This window comes from Ammospiza nelsoni, chromosome 2 (assembly GCF_027579445.1).
Source record: "Ammospiza nelsoni isolate bAmmNel1 chromosome 2, bAmmNel1.pri, whole genome shotgun sequence".
NCBI classification, from domain to species: Eukaryota; Metazoa; Chordata; class Aves; order Passeriformes; family Passerellidae; genus Ammospiza; species Ammospiza nelsoni.
In genome coordinates, this window is record NC_080634.1 from 89,358,705 (window position 1) to 89,372,575 (window position 13,871).

Below are 13,871 nucleotides of genomic sequence, written 5' to 3' on the forward strand. Positions count from 1 at the left end.
CTTATAAACACACAAATCTCAGTGCAGAGTGAACGACAAGCACCCTGCACAACCAAAACATCCGTCAACAGCATTCAGTCTTCTAGACAGGTAAAAGCAGAAGAGCTTTTCCAGGCATCATTTCACCCCCATGCTTCCACCTGCTCACCACTTCATTGAATTGTGGAGCACCATGTACACACATTGTCTAATGGGTGTTATTGAAGACATCTATTTTCCTTGACACCCTGGAGCCATGGCATAACTGAGTTAGGAAGTAACACCACATCAAGATAAATGTGTTTTGCAGCATCAGCAACAAGAGAAATGCCAGAGGAGCTGTGTTTTGAATGGGTTTTTTTGCTTTGATTTGTAAGCATGTCACAGACCAGCCTCAGCTACAGGTGACTGAGCTAAGTTTAACCTATAGAATGAGACATGAGAACTAGTCATGTGCAAAAGTACAATACAATTAATGTCTTGTTTCATCAAAGTAAATGAGCACTTTGGTGATCAAGAGAACAAGCAAAATTATTGCTATTGTATTTGAGGTTTGAAGAGGCTCTCCTATACTGTATTACATGAAAGAAAATTTTTATCACAATTTCATTAGAATGACCTAGGGGTATGATTTCCATATTTACCAAGCACTTTATTGAACAGGGGCCTACTTGTGGATATGAAGCTAAGCATCTTCACTACTAAGATAACACCTTTCTATCTTCCCCCTTTGTGAAAAAAAGGGCATGGCTACTTAGCCTCAAGATTTTGCTATGATACTCTGTGCATTTCTGTTCAAAATCATCCAGAGTGCCTATCAATCAATCTGGATACAATCCCAACTTTCCAAGGAAGCCAAGTGTTTATTGTGTATGTGTCTGAACTTGTTCCCAATGCCTATGTTTAGAACAAATAAAGACATAGATGACCATAACAAAAAGTAATATTTGTTGAGAGTTTACCTTATAATCAAATAAGATACTTTATAATTGAAGAAAACAAGTTTTCTGATTACATTAATGCATTATTATCTATCAGTGTAATTAGTACTACTCCAGAAAATGTCAAAGTACTCCTCAGCATATGTTTTGCAAAACCAGGTGCCAAAACTGAGTTCTGCAATTTTTCCTTCTCAGAGTGGCAACACCTGTAAGAAAAAACCCCACAACAAACCAACTTCTCATTGTTCTAGCCCCAGGTTTCTGAGGATCTATAATTGCACCGTTGATAGGTTGTAAGGCAGCTGTGAAGAGCCATAACTGTGTTTGTTTCCTCTTCAGCAGCAGAACATTTGATCTGTTGGTGGCCCCTGCCAGGGCTGGTTCAAAGCTTAATGAGATGCATTAACTTTTAACAAGTGTTGTGGAAGAAAGAATATGTCTAAAAATTATCAGTAGTGCCGTTGTGTAAGTAACAGGACAGCAGGTGTAAACACAGAGCCAGAACAGCCAGAAAGTATCCTGACATTCTTCTTGCTTGACAAGCTTTATAGTGTAAACAAAAGAGTATCATCCAGTTCCTCCTGCCAAAAAGGGAATTACTCTTTGCTTTATTCTATTGTGAAATGCTACCTCACACAAAATTTACATTCACTTCCTGCTGACACTTATGCTGCTCTTTCCTTCATGCAACTCTTAGTCTATTTTTACAGCATTTTCATCTCCATTCTCACATCTCAGTTTTTCACCACTTCAGAACTATTTCTCTCAACAACTTCTGCTTGACCCTTTTCTCTGTCTGCTGCCCCAGCAGAGAGCATCCTGATACAGAGGAAAAAGGCAGTGAGTATGCTGTGAGGAAGAATATGTTATAAAGCAGATACCACAGTAAGTTTGCTTTAAGAGGAACTGTTGCTTGTTAATTACAGCCAAAGTAAATTAAATGTCCCTGAGTATAGAAGGATAATTTTATTTTTTAAAGATGCAAAAATGACTATTTAAAAAAAATTATCAATCCATAGAGGAAAACTGACAGACTTGGAGGGAAGAAGAGGGAGTAGACCCCTTCTCAAGTTCTTGAGAACTTTGTACAATGGAAAAAAACACTGAATTTGTCATCTGTGCTAAGAGAGAAGAAGACACGGCTCCACCACTTTCTGCATGCTTTGCCCTGATAGAGACTTACTGTAATGATGGAGCAGATGCTCACTACAGTTTTATCAGCAATAAGACTTTAAAGACACAGGGTTACTAACCTCTAAAGCAGACTTATCCTCTGAGACACTGAACTAATTGCACAATGAATCTGTGCTAGATGGAAGAAAAGTTCACAGGAACAGCAGCATGTGTCTTGACTCCTCTCCCTGCTTCACAACACTTACCTGCAACATGTTTTCAAAAGTAAGCATGTACTGGACTTTCTAGAAAGTTACCCAGGTGCTATGCTAGGCTATTTTTTAAAATTTCATCTTCTTTTTTATCATGGATGGAAGAACAGGAGACCAGTGATGCATTCTAAAAACTTTATTGCATACTTTAAAAATGCCTTAAAATTAGCAGGCAAAATACTTGACAAAGAAGTAAACACATACAAATTAGTGCTATTGAGTCCCAGCATCCATAAGTGCACAGACCAGACCAGGAAAAGCAAGTTTCACTGGCTGCCACCATATTTTTGAGAAGCAACATTTGCATTAGTTTTCTTCGGAAGGAGCTGAGCAAGGATATTTGGCATAACCCCGCCTTGAGGAATGGTCACACAGGCAAAGAGCTTGTTCAGCTCATCATCATTTCTCACAGCCAGCAGAATGTGCCTGGGCAGGATTCTTGTCTTCTTGTTTTCACGTGCAGCGTTCCCTGCCAGCTCCAGGACCTCTGCAGCCAGGTACTCCATCACTGCAGCCAGGTAGATGGCAGCACCAGAGCCAATCCTGTTGGCGTAGTTCCCGCTCCGCAGGAACCTGTAGACACGGCCCACAGGGAACTGCAGACCTGCCCTGGCTGATCTGCTCTTCTTAAATGCACTTCTAGGGCTGCCAGCTACTGCTCGCTTCTTTCCACGTCCAGACATTCCGGCAGCGAGGAGACACAGAGGGCTGGAAGTCTTCAAAGCACTTGGGTGCTACAGCTAATGGACAGCAAGAGGAGGCAACAGCAAGGTCAGCTCTGCTCTTCCACATCTAGGAGAAAGCTCATTCTCTGCTTGAGGACAGAGCTCACCACACACCACAGTTCATCAAGAGCAGAGCTAAAACTTTAACAGTTACTGCGCTTTTCCAGCCTGCCTTTTAGGAGAAGGATCTCATTGCAAAACCTATCAAGGGTTATTGAAGTTAGATATGAAGGGCTCAAAAGGAGAGAGGCTTTCCCCTGCTACTTGGAGTGTATTTAGGATTGAGGCAAGGTGGGTCTTCTTCAGCAAGATTTTTTTAAAACTGTTACCTCAAAGCTAACTTGAGGCCTGTCTCTTCTTTCAAGAGCAATCTGCATTATAACTTCTACTATCAAGTTACAACATCCCTCCATTTCAAATCCAAAAATGGAAAAATTCTTGCAGCCTACAGCTTGTTATACCCAAAATACTCCAGGAGATTTTCATACACAGCTTTAAATAATTCCCTAAGCTGTATTCTCTGGCTTCTATGAGAATACTACTGGAGGTCTTCTGTACCAGGAAAAGGATAAATTGATTTGGACAGCACAATGCAGACTGAAAAATAGAAATTACTATCTCATGATGAAGGAAATTCAGCCCAGCTAGAACACTCTTACAACTGGGGTAGCAAAACTACTTATTTAAATAACATTTCTAGTCTCTCAGTAAACAGGACAGTTAACTTCCAGCACAGCTGTTGACAACATACAAAAACACCCATCACTACATTAATATTTAGGGTTTTTAGTGAAAGATGTAACTATTAAAAAAAAATCAGGATAAGCTTTGAAAAGAAGGTGGAAAAGATACTAAAACTTAAACCCCAGCTGCTAATAAAATCTGAGCAAACTAAGCCCTTATAACTCCTTATCCCTATTACCAGACAATACTTTTTCCAAATTATTCACAGTACAGTCATACTGTATAATAGAGGCAGCTAACTTACAAAATAACACAAAGCACATAACCTCAAATCTTCTACAATACATTATATATCAAAAGTACATCACATTACCTTCAAAAATTCTTATTTTTCCCCTAGTCTGTGCCTTGCTGGAACCTGCACCCAAGCACAAACACGTCAGTTGACATACAGTTGACCCTGGGCCCAGAACCTTTTTATTAGCAACTTTTTCTCCTCACCAGCAGGTCATCTGGGTAATTAATGAGTCATTTACACATGTGCTTCATCTTCCCTCACCTAATTTCTGATTTGGGGCAAAATGAAGAAATACATTACAGCTGCTCAGAAGCAAGTTGGCTGGGGACAGGGGGAAGAAGGCAGGCTGTCTGCAGGGGCTGAGCCATAGCTCCATTTCAGCCTCACTACGGCACTGCCAGCTCTCACCCACTCTGGCTGGAGTATTTCTGTCTGCACGCTATGTGTAAAAGCAATCCTCTTCTTCCTGCTGAAGCTTGATAGAAATGCATAGGAAAAATGGGCTTTGTAAATATATTTTTAGTTGGGTGGGAGGGAGAAACTGTGTTTTGCTTTTGATGTGTTCTGTGTAGAGTCATGCTTGGTTCACAATGTGTCTGAGTCCCACTAAGTGATGTGATGGGGCTGCTCCTAAGATTTAGGCTTCTGCCCCCTCTTCTGGTAACTCTGTCCCAGATGGGGCTCATGGTTTACTGTGGCTTTGGTGCTGAGAGTGCTTGACTAGTTCCTCTTTGTTCACCTGGGCAAAAATCTCACCTCAGGCAAAGGAATATTTTTGAGCAGCCTTTAAAGAAATGAGTGCTCGCTTCTTGCTCATGCTCTTTCTGTGTTCGTTTTCTGGCACTCAAGGTAGCTTCCAACCAGCAACACACAAGAGCCGTGGGTGTGAACAGTATTGCAGCCACAGAAGATGATTGTTTAAACCAGAGGTACTCCCAGAAGCACAGGCTCTGGCAAAATACTCAGACAACAAAACTGTCCTGAACAGTTCAGCCTCTGGTTCTGCCTGCCAGACATCAGTTGTGGGTCAGAGCCTCACAGCATGTGCATTTGTGGCACTCACCCATTTTTCCTACAAGGAAGAGCACTCAGTCTAAGCTGAGTGAGGCTGAGTTTCCTGCCACCTCAGTGCATTGAACAACCAGTGTGGGGCACCCTCTGCATGTCCAAAAGCTCACCATGAGGACTGGCATCCTCTCGAAGCACGGGTGTCATTTCTCCTAATTCAGAGACAGAAAAGGTGGCTGTGCCTTCCTTCAGTGACCTGGATTTAGGACAGGGAACGTGGCAAGCCCACTCCACAATAACTGGCTGCTAATGGGATGCCCAAAACATTACAATACGTGGAAGTGGGGCTTCTAAATTTTCATTTCAGCCCCTTGCTAGAGCTGAGATTCTTTAGGGCTCTTTTATGGGGACTGAGATCTGGGTAAGCATGCTATCCATTGGGCTGGAGCATAAAAGGAGGGGAAGGGAGGCAGGAGCAGGTCTCTTCCCTCTGCTATGTGTCTTTGAAAAGCAAGCTGAAAAGATCTGCTCAGTTCTTTGAAAAGGCAGGCCTAGGTGTCTGTTTGTTTGGAATGGGATGTGATCCCAAACGGATTTGGGTCACCACATCTGACACACTTCTCAGTGTTTTCTGAGTTATACTTTAACACAGACTCAAAACTGAAATAAAAGTAACTATGAAGAGACAAATTTCTGGTAATTTCAGTTGGCTATCATCCAATCATAGGAATACTGCAAGTACACCTGATTATGCCTAGTAAGAACAGATAATATAGACTTAATTGCTTATTTTATTTTTTAACAGATCAGGGAAAGGAAATAAGAAGATAAACCAGTAGGGAAACAAAGGAGGGTATGAAATGCAAACAGATAAAAAAGGCCCAGTGAAATGGAAACAGAAGTTATGGGGAATCACAGAAAAAGACTGGAAGGGACCACAGTGAGTCACCTATCCAGCCCCCCTGCTCAATGGCTATTCCACGTCAGGTTGGAAGGGGCTTGTGTGGAAATATGTTAAATTATGTCAAATTATGAGCAACCCGGTTTACTGGAAGGTGTGCCTGCCTATGTCAGGGGGATGGATTTTCGCTCTTCAGAGTGCCTTCCACCCGCTCTGTGACCCCTCCTCACGGCCCATACCGGCCCGAGCCCTCCCTCGGCCGGGACCATCCTTATTAGGCGCTGCGGGAAGCGGCGGCTGCGGCGGTGCTGGGCCCGCCCGCCGGGAGCGCCGCCTCCTCCGGCCGCGCCGCGCACGCCGGGACCGGCCCTGCCCGGCCTTGCCCAGCGCCGCTGCCCGGGCCCGGCCCGGCCCCGCCGGCACCATGCAGGTGAGCAGCTGCCCCCGGTCCCCGCTCCGGCCTGTGCGGGCGGTGCTGCGGGGCCAGCCCGCCAGGGCCAGGGCCGGGGCCGCACCCTGGGCTGGGCCCGCCGGCAGCCACGGGCCGCCCTCCCCGGCCGAGGGCCTGGGGCGGCCCGGGTTCGTGCCGCTCTCTCGGGGCTGAGGTGGCTGTCACAGGGCGGTGCTGTTCGGCAGCTCCATGGCTGCGTTTGTGGCAGTTTGTTGCTTTCTTTGCAGCTACGGTACTTATTTCACTACCGTAGTGAGGGGGTCGGCGTTTCAGGCACTGCATCAGTGCGATAGTAAATGATAGTAAATGCGGGGTTGAGGGAAAGGTGACCACGGTCAGGACGGGGGAAAAAAAGTCTGGCGTTATGTTTGTTGAGCTACGTTGTTCTTTATTTTCTTTTTTTTCTCCCCTTCTGCCCCCTACCCCTCCCTTCCTGTCCCGGATAGTCCATAAGTACTGGGGCTGAGTCAGAGAAGAGAAATAGTTGTATGGCTGTGAACAGACCTGGTGTAAGGTGTGCTGATACAAGCTATAGCAAAGCACTAGGTGTGTTCAGTTTCTAAACTGGACCTAGGCCAAGACAACAAGGAAGCACAAGTAACCTATAGGTGCTTATCACTGAGATTTCTTCTATTTTAAAAACTAAAATTGCTAAATAGGAAAATTTCATACTCAGCTACTCTGCTTTTCACCAATACGCAGGGGGGTATTGGCCTTGTTTTGCAGGATTGTTGCAACTATTTTACAGTAAAATCTCAGGAATAGTCTAGCTGTAGATTTAGATGTGAATCCTTAGCAATGGGCTTGGCTGACAGAAATGGCTTGCTTATCTCTAACCACTTACATAGTCACTCTGACTTGAATCTGACAAGGAGATGTACTGAGTCCGCAAGGTTGGTGTCTGTGTCATGCATGTCACTAGTGCTTCCTGATGCAGTGGCCCTTGATTTGGTGGCCTGTCCTGCTGAGGGTCTATAAGGAAGCCCTCAGGTTAGCACACTGCTCTGTCACCCAGTTAATACCCTCTCCTTTGGTCTCGCTTTGTGAGAGATGCAGCAGTGGTTGCAATGCTTCAAACTTTGGTACCCAGCCAAGACCTCCTGTATGTGCTGTGAGTGGGATGGAATAAAACAAAGTCAGTCCTCAGGGTACTGCAGGTCTGGGGCTGGAAAGAAGCCCGGTGTCAGGAGGATCCATCCAGTTACCAGTTTAGCAACTGTGTTAAGTTCTGGAAGTGATAAAATTCACCTTGAAGAAATAATCATCCATTTGTTGTTCTGCTCTAGGATCCAAATAAAGACACGGAGTGGAATGACATTCTGCGCAAGAAAGGGATCCTTCCTCCAAAGGAAAATGTGGAGGAACAGGAACGGGCAAAGGAAGAGGAGCAGTTTGCCATCCTTCAGAAATCTCTGGGTGAGTGACTAGCCAACTCAGGCAGCAGCAGAACAGGCCTTGGAATGGCTCCTGGGGGAAGCTTTCTCAAAGAAATGACCAGCAGCAATGTTTGTATGCCACACAGCCAAAGTGATTTCAGCTTCTTATAATTAAGTGACTTTATTTATATTTCTACTGTTGTTAGGAATAAGCATACTTCAGCCAAGGTGTAATTAGTAGGATGGAATGATAGGTAAATACTGTGGGACCATTTTGACCACCACAGCTGTAAACAGGTCTGACCTTACAGAAAATTTCCATGTGGAAACATTATGAGGACATGGGGCACCATTCAGGAATACTCTGCATTATTTGACTTTAGTCTTCAAATTATTTATTTTAGTCTTTAAACAGGCACAGGTGTTTGTGCTTAATAAATGTTTGTAACACTTATTGTCTGTTTATTATGTGATGCTGTTGGAGAACTCTTAGTAGGAGTTAAATATTGATATATAGATTTGAATATTGATCTTGAAAGTTAGATGTTGAGAGTTTGGGATAAGGGTCCTCATTCTCCTTTTTAAACACAGGCCTCTAAACAAAACCATTTCCAAGGACTTCATTACTTCAGATTACCTTAAATTTAATTCTTCTTTTTCAAAGCTTAGTGCCCCACAGGACTGCAATGTATCATTTTCCAGGTCTCTAGGGATACCAAAGCTTCATCTGTGCAGTGTGATCAGCTGTTAATGGCATCAAACAAATACATTCCTGAGCACATGGATTCTTCCAGCACAGGAACATTTACTTTTTATGGAAGTAAATATTTGAAAACTGAAACAGGAGCAGTGCAAAGGGAATCTGCCAGGTGCATGTCTGTGCTGCAGCTGCTAAGCTTGAAAGCTCATGCAGGTAGTTGGGTGCTAGTCTAGGCAGCCTTCAGCTCAGAGGCCTTTTCCATCATATTCTTGCCATGTGTATGTCTAAAGCACATAACACTTCCTAACAATCCAGTAGGAATAATAATGACAAGCTGAGAAAGCTGGGGCTGCTTAGCCTGGAGAGGAGAAGGCTTGGGGGAGAACTTTAGCATATTCTTTTTAGAATCATAGAATAGAACCATAGAATATGCTGTGTTGGAAGGGACCCACAAGGATCATTGAAGTCCCAACTCCTAAAGGCAGTTCCAACTTTGAGACCATGTAGTGGTAGATAGGACAAGGGGGGATGGTTTTAAGGTGAAGGACAGTAGGCTTAGATTAGATATTAAGAAGAAATTCTTTGCTGTGAGGGTTGTGAAAAACTGGAACAGGTTGCCCAGAGAAGTTGTGGATGTCCCATTGCTGGAAGTGTTCAAGGCCAGGTTTCATGGGCCTTTGAGCAACCTGGTTTAGTAGGAGGTGTCCCTCTTGGCAGGGAGGGTTGGAGCTGGGTGATTTTTAAGGTCCCTTTCAACCAAGCCATTCTATTGTTCTAAGATAATATTTTTTAAAAATTCACTGCATACTTCCTATTAATCTGTCTTTAGAGTAAATAAATTCTGTTGGACTGATGAAAGATAATGAGTGTTAATCCTGGAATGAGGTTTTTGCTGATTAAATGTTTCTTCTATTCTAGTAAAAACTTATGAGGACATGACTCTGGAAGAGTTAGAAGAGAATGAAGATGAATTTAATGAGGAAGATGAGAGAGCTATTGAAATGTACAGGTCAGAACAGCTTGCAGAATTTGGCTTTAATGATAATTGGAGGGTCTTTCTTTTATATGCTTTTAGATATTGTTGAAGAGAAAGGATGTTTTTAGGATGATGGAAGAAGGGGGTTGTGTTTCTGGTCTCTTGTGGAGCTTCTAAGTGTCTTTAAAAGGATAACAGCTTTTGAATTCAGTATCCTTTATCTACAGCCTAGCTTTGCAGAGATAATGTGCACCTGCTGAGTGTATGGCCAGAGATCCTGAGAGCTTTGAAAATCACCTCCAGTATTTCCTAATTCTTGTGTCAATGAGATTAGGGTGCTGCAGATTTGCATAATTATTGTTGGTTTCCCTCTATCTTGTAATGTCTCTCATGGCTTTTGCCATTTAGTTTGGTAGTGTATTATCTGGAGAAGAAAAGTCTAGTGAGGCCAGAAATGAGAAAAAAAAAAGGCATTTAATGAAACACAGATTTACTTCTTGCACGTGGCTTTAGCCCATGATGCAAATACAAGGGCATGTACTGTGTCATTTTGCTTTTATTGCTCTGGGGTTAGAAGAAGTTTGTAATTTGTCTCTGATGTCTGGGCCTCAACCAGCTCCTTTTAGTTACATTCTGTCAAAAGAAATGCATCTATTCACAAGATGTCTTTTTCATTCCTGGCTATCCAGGCAGCAAAGGTTAGCAGAAATGAAGGCAGCTCAAATGAAGAATAAATTCGGGGAAGTCTTGGAGATTTCGGGAAAAGATTATGTTCAAGAAGTTACAAAAGCTGGAAAAGGTATATGGGTAGTCTTACACCTCTACAAACAAGGGTAAGATTTCTTTTTTTAAACCATTAAACTTTGCACTGTCAATAGCTGAAAGTGCAAGGTAAATGTATAGTTATTGTGGAACTAAGGACTGATTTTGGAGTTCTAAGAAATAAAAACAAATTAGTAATTTTAATAAAAACAAATTAGTAATTTTAATACTGTTGAGACAAGACTGCTGAACTTCATTCTAGAATGATGTTACCATGAGGTGGCTTTTTTATACATCTCTACAACACAGCAAGATGTGTACCATACAGCTTCCATTGAGGTAGCTGCTGCCACTGAAATATCCAAGCTTTGGAAATTATTCTGGATCAAATGCAAGGGGCTGTGAATAGGAAGGATCAATGTGTATTTAGCTTGGTTTCTAGTGGCATACAAATGAAGTGAGCAAGGTTTGCAGTCCTGTCAGCATGATAGAAAACCTTGTCAAAAAGGTCTGTTAACGTTGCTAGATTTTTTTTTTTTAATGTTATGAATACTTGCTGTTGTTTTTTGGTCTCTAATTGCCTCATAGGTGTTGATCATTTGCATACCTTCTTCCAGAAGCAGCTTTGCTTTTATTTTGCCCCTGCTCATGCACCTTCTAAGTATCTTAAATTCATTAACCAGTTTCCCTGAATACAAAGAGGGTAGAGGGGAAGGTTGCATTATTAATATATTAAGACAAAAAACCCACCACACACCAAAATCTCCAGTGGTGCTGATCTCCTTTGAGTGCTGAAACACAGAAGTTGCTTTTGCTACTTTTGTCTTTGCAGAAAGTCATCAATGTGATATTTCTGACCTTTCTTCTGGAGCTGTTTACTTTTTAAGTTGTCTCTTTTCTCCTTTTGTGTGTCTGTTGCTGTTCTTCTCAGAATTCCACTCTGTGCCTTAATAAATCAACATATGAGTGGGCTTGCAAAGAAGTTCAGAGATGTGAAATTCATCAAAGCTATCTCTACCACCTGCATTCCCAACTACCCCGATAAGAACCTGCCCACAATATTTGTGTACCTGGAGGGAGACATCAAAGCTCAGTTCATTGGGCCCTTGGTGTTTGGTGGCATGAACCTGACAAGGGATGGTGAGTGTCTGCATCTCTGCTCTTCCTAAGGAAAAGCAAAACTGCATTGCTGGGAATGAGAGAAATGAGGTATAGGAAGAGAAGGGAGGTACTGAAAATGATATTACATTTTTTTTCCCCCCTATGGCTCAACCACATGCTGTCTTGTAAAAGCAGTGATAGGCCAACATGTAGATATTTGTCTTGTGTGTGCAAGTATTTGTGCCCTGTGTTGGGTGAAACAAATTTTGCTGGATATATTAATGGGTAAACAGTACCCATGCATGTTCTTAGAGTGTCTTGGACATGAACAACTGCCCTTGCCAGCAGAGATATGATAATCTGTGCACTTGCCTATTGGGCTGTAGGGCTCCTTGTTACATTTTCAAGATGATGGCATATGTTTGTCTGCTGTCCCTGACTGAGTCAGCTTAATTCAGTAATCACAGAAAGTGTGTACTGTGATTACTGAATTAAGTCACAATTAAATACTGTGTACTGACATTTCTGCACTTTTCTTTTATGTCTTCCTTCTCCCCTAAGCACATCTGCCTTCCACTAAAGATTTAAGAAAGTGTGAGGTTGGGTTCATTATTCTGTAATATCTGAAAGAAATTAGATTTGATGATAGGATTATCAGCAGCAGTAGGAGAATGGTTTCAACTGAATGTGTTGTATTGATTTTCTACCACTTCTGGGAAGCAATCCAGTCCAATTTGGGCCTACTGCTGGTGGTGAAGTCTCTCTTTACTGTCTTAGGGAACTAATATTTAGTGTGTGATGTAGAGGCAAAGGGGTGAATTCTATTTACAAGGTATGTCTCTGGAAAATACCTATAATTCAGATGTGTAAATGATTTTTTTCCACAATTTTTTGCCCTTTATTAAATTTATTCCCTGCCTCTTCTGATTGTGATGAGCTCAGTATATGATGGGAGCAGCTGTAAAGTATGAGCAGTATTCCTTCACTGGCAATAGATGTGCAAACATGTCTTCTGCCCGTATGTGGTTAGAAGGAGGTTGAATTCACTTTCACTGGGAGAGTTGCCTCTAAAGCTGCTGCTTTGTATCCATCACCTCTTTTGCACTCCTGGTTGCAAGGTGAGCAGGGTGTCACTGGGGATGTCAGTGTCACAGAGCAGTGACCTTTGTGCCCTGGGCTGAGACCTGTGCCAGCACTAGGGACTGGGAAAGGAGGGATTGGATGGAGCTGGTGTGGTAAACAGGCCTGGAGCTTGGATCTGGCTGTGAAGAGGAGGAGGGCCCTGATGTGGTGGTGATGGTGGTAGGATGATGAGGGAAGTTACCTGAGGAGCCAAGGGTGGGCTTTCTCCAGTTTGCTCCCCTGCATTCATGACTCTTGTTTTGCACTGCACAGAATTGGAGTGGAAGATTTCTGAGTCGGGTGCCATCAAGACAGACCTCGAAGAGAACCCCAGGAAGCAGATCCAGGACCAGCTCATGTCCTCAATCAGGGCTTGTGTCCCAGCCAGAGGGGAGAGTGACTCAGAGGATGACTAACTCCTGCCTCTGCAGCCAGATTGATGCAGTGCACTGGCAGCCAGTGCTCCCACCTCAGGCACTGGAGACACTCCTCAAGGCCTTGCTGAGCCCCAGAAGGGTGGCCTTTCAAGACGGTCATTCTGGAAACCTCTAGAAACTAAAAACGTTTCTGTTTTTTTAAAAATTGCAGCTTCACTTAAGATGCTGAAAGACATTTTGTATAGTGAAGTCTGAGTAAATCTTACTCAAAGGTTTTAAAATACAGATATGAGTACAAATTGGTCTCTTGTTATTATTTTCATAGTAAATTGCTGCTTCTTAAAAAATTTGAAATATGAAGTGGTTGTAAGTGCACTGTTTTTAACAAGCTAAAGTTGTACAAATCAAATCTAAATGGCTGTCTCAAGTAATTGCTTATGGCACTTAAATGGACCATCTCTTAGCCCACTGTGCTCTGACAGCCTGGACTTCACAGAGAGCTGAGGGGTGGTACCCATGATGCAGGGGCTTCTGAAGGTGGTGTGTGGTCCTCTGCAGAGATGTGCTGGCACCAGAGGGACAGCATGAGGCTGTAAACTGGGATTCCAGGCATCTTGAGAGAGGCCTTGAGGATGGCCAGCCTCTCCTGGGACCTGCTGAGTCCAAAACTTCACTTCTGAGTTAGCAGCACTATTTTGCCTGTCACAAGGGCTGAACTTCCTGCACCATCTTGCGGGTTAATTGCAGAATAAAATTCAAGATGGTGGTGCTCAAGTGTGAAACTGCTGATTTCTTCAACCAGATCAGAAGTCAGGTGTTCCTACAGTAGTGCCACTGCCAAATGGGAGGGAGGATGATGTTTGAGGAACTGACATCTTGCTACATTAAAGACTTCCATTTTCCAGCTACAGTAATAATAACTGAAGCCTTAGAACACCATAAACTTAACTACTACCTTGATTATAGATCTGCTGATATTTGGAGCTGCTTGATTACTTTGGGTTGGATTTAATGTCCACCTGCACTTTCAGTTGGTCTACACTCAGGCTAACAGTCTCCAAGAGCTCTTGCTACTGAAGCTGCCC

At 43.0% G+C, this 13,871-nt stretch overlaps 2 protein-coding genes across 2 annotated transcripts; one reads left to right on the forward strand and one right to left on the reverse strand.

The window, feature by feature from the left end:
* Positions 1-2,426: 2,426 nt before the first annotated feature.
* LOC132069899 (histone H2A-beta, sperm-like) lies at positions 2,427-4,210 on the reverse strand. Its single transcript, XM_059466385.1, has 2 exons — positions 4,088-4,210; positions 2,427-3,045 (listed from the first exon to the last, which is right to left on the reverse strand). The coding sequence occupies exon 2, from the start codon at positions 2,986-2,988 to the stop codon at positions 2,572-2,574; it is 417 nt and encodes a 138-aa protein (XP_059322368.1). The 5' UTR covers positions 2,989-3,045; positions 4,088-4,210; the 3' UTR covers positions 2,427-2,571.
* Positions 4,211-6,051: 1,841 nt separating this feature from the next.
* On the forward strand, positions 6,052-13,085 carry PDCL3 (phosducin like 3). Its single transcript, XM_059493961.1, has 6 exons — positions 6,052-6,351; positions 7,659-7,788; positions 9,367-9,457; positions 10,114-10,257; positions 11,118-11,326; positions 12,683-13,085. The coding sequence occupies exons 1-6, from the start codon at positions 6,052-6,054 to the stop codon at positions 12,823-12,825; spliced, it is 1,017 nt and encodes a 338-aa protein (XP_059349944.1). The 3' UTR covers positions 12,826-13,085.
* The last annotated feature ends 786 nt before the right edge of the window (positions 13,086-13,871 follow it).

Excerpts from the sequence above, each read along its gene's own strand:
- LOC132069899 (XM_059466385.1), bottom strand. The coding sequence starts at position 2,988 with ATGTCTGGACGTGGAAAGAAGCGAGCAGTAGCTGGCAGCCCTAGAAGT.
- PDCL3 (XM_059493961.1), top strand. The coding sequence starts at position 6,052 with ATGAGCAACCCGGTTTACTGGAAGGTGTGCCTGCCTATGTCAGGGGGA. Across the intron at positions 6,352-7,658 it reads GCCCCGCCGGCACCATGCAG|GATCCAAATAAAGACACGGA; the intron begins GTGAGCAGCTGC and ends GTTCTGCTCTAG. Across the intron at positions 7,789-9,366 it reads CATCCTTCAGAAATCTCTGG|TAAAAACTTATGAGGACATG; the intron begins GTGAGTGACTAG and ends CTTCTATTCTAG.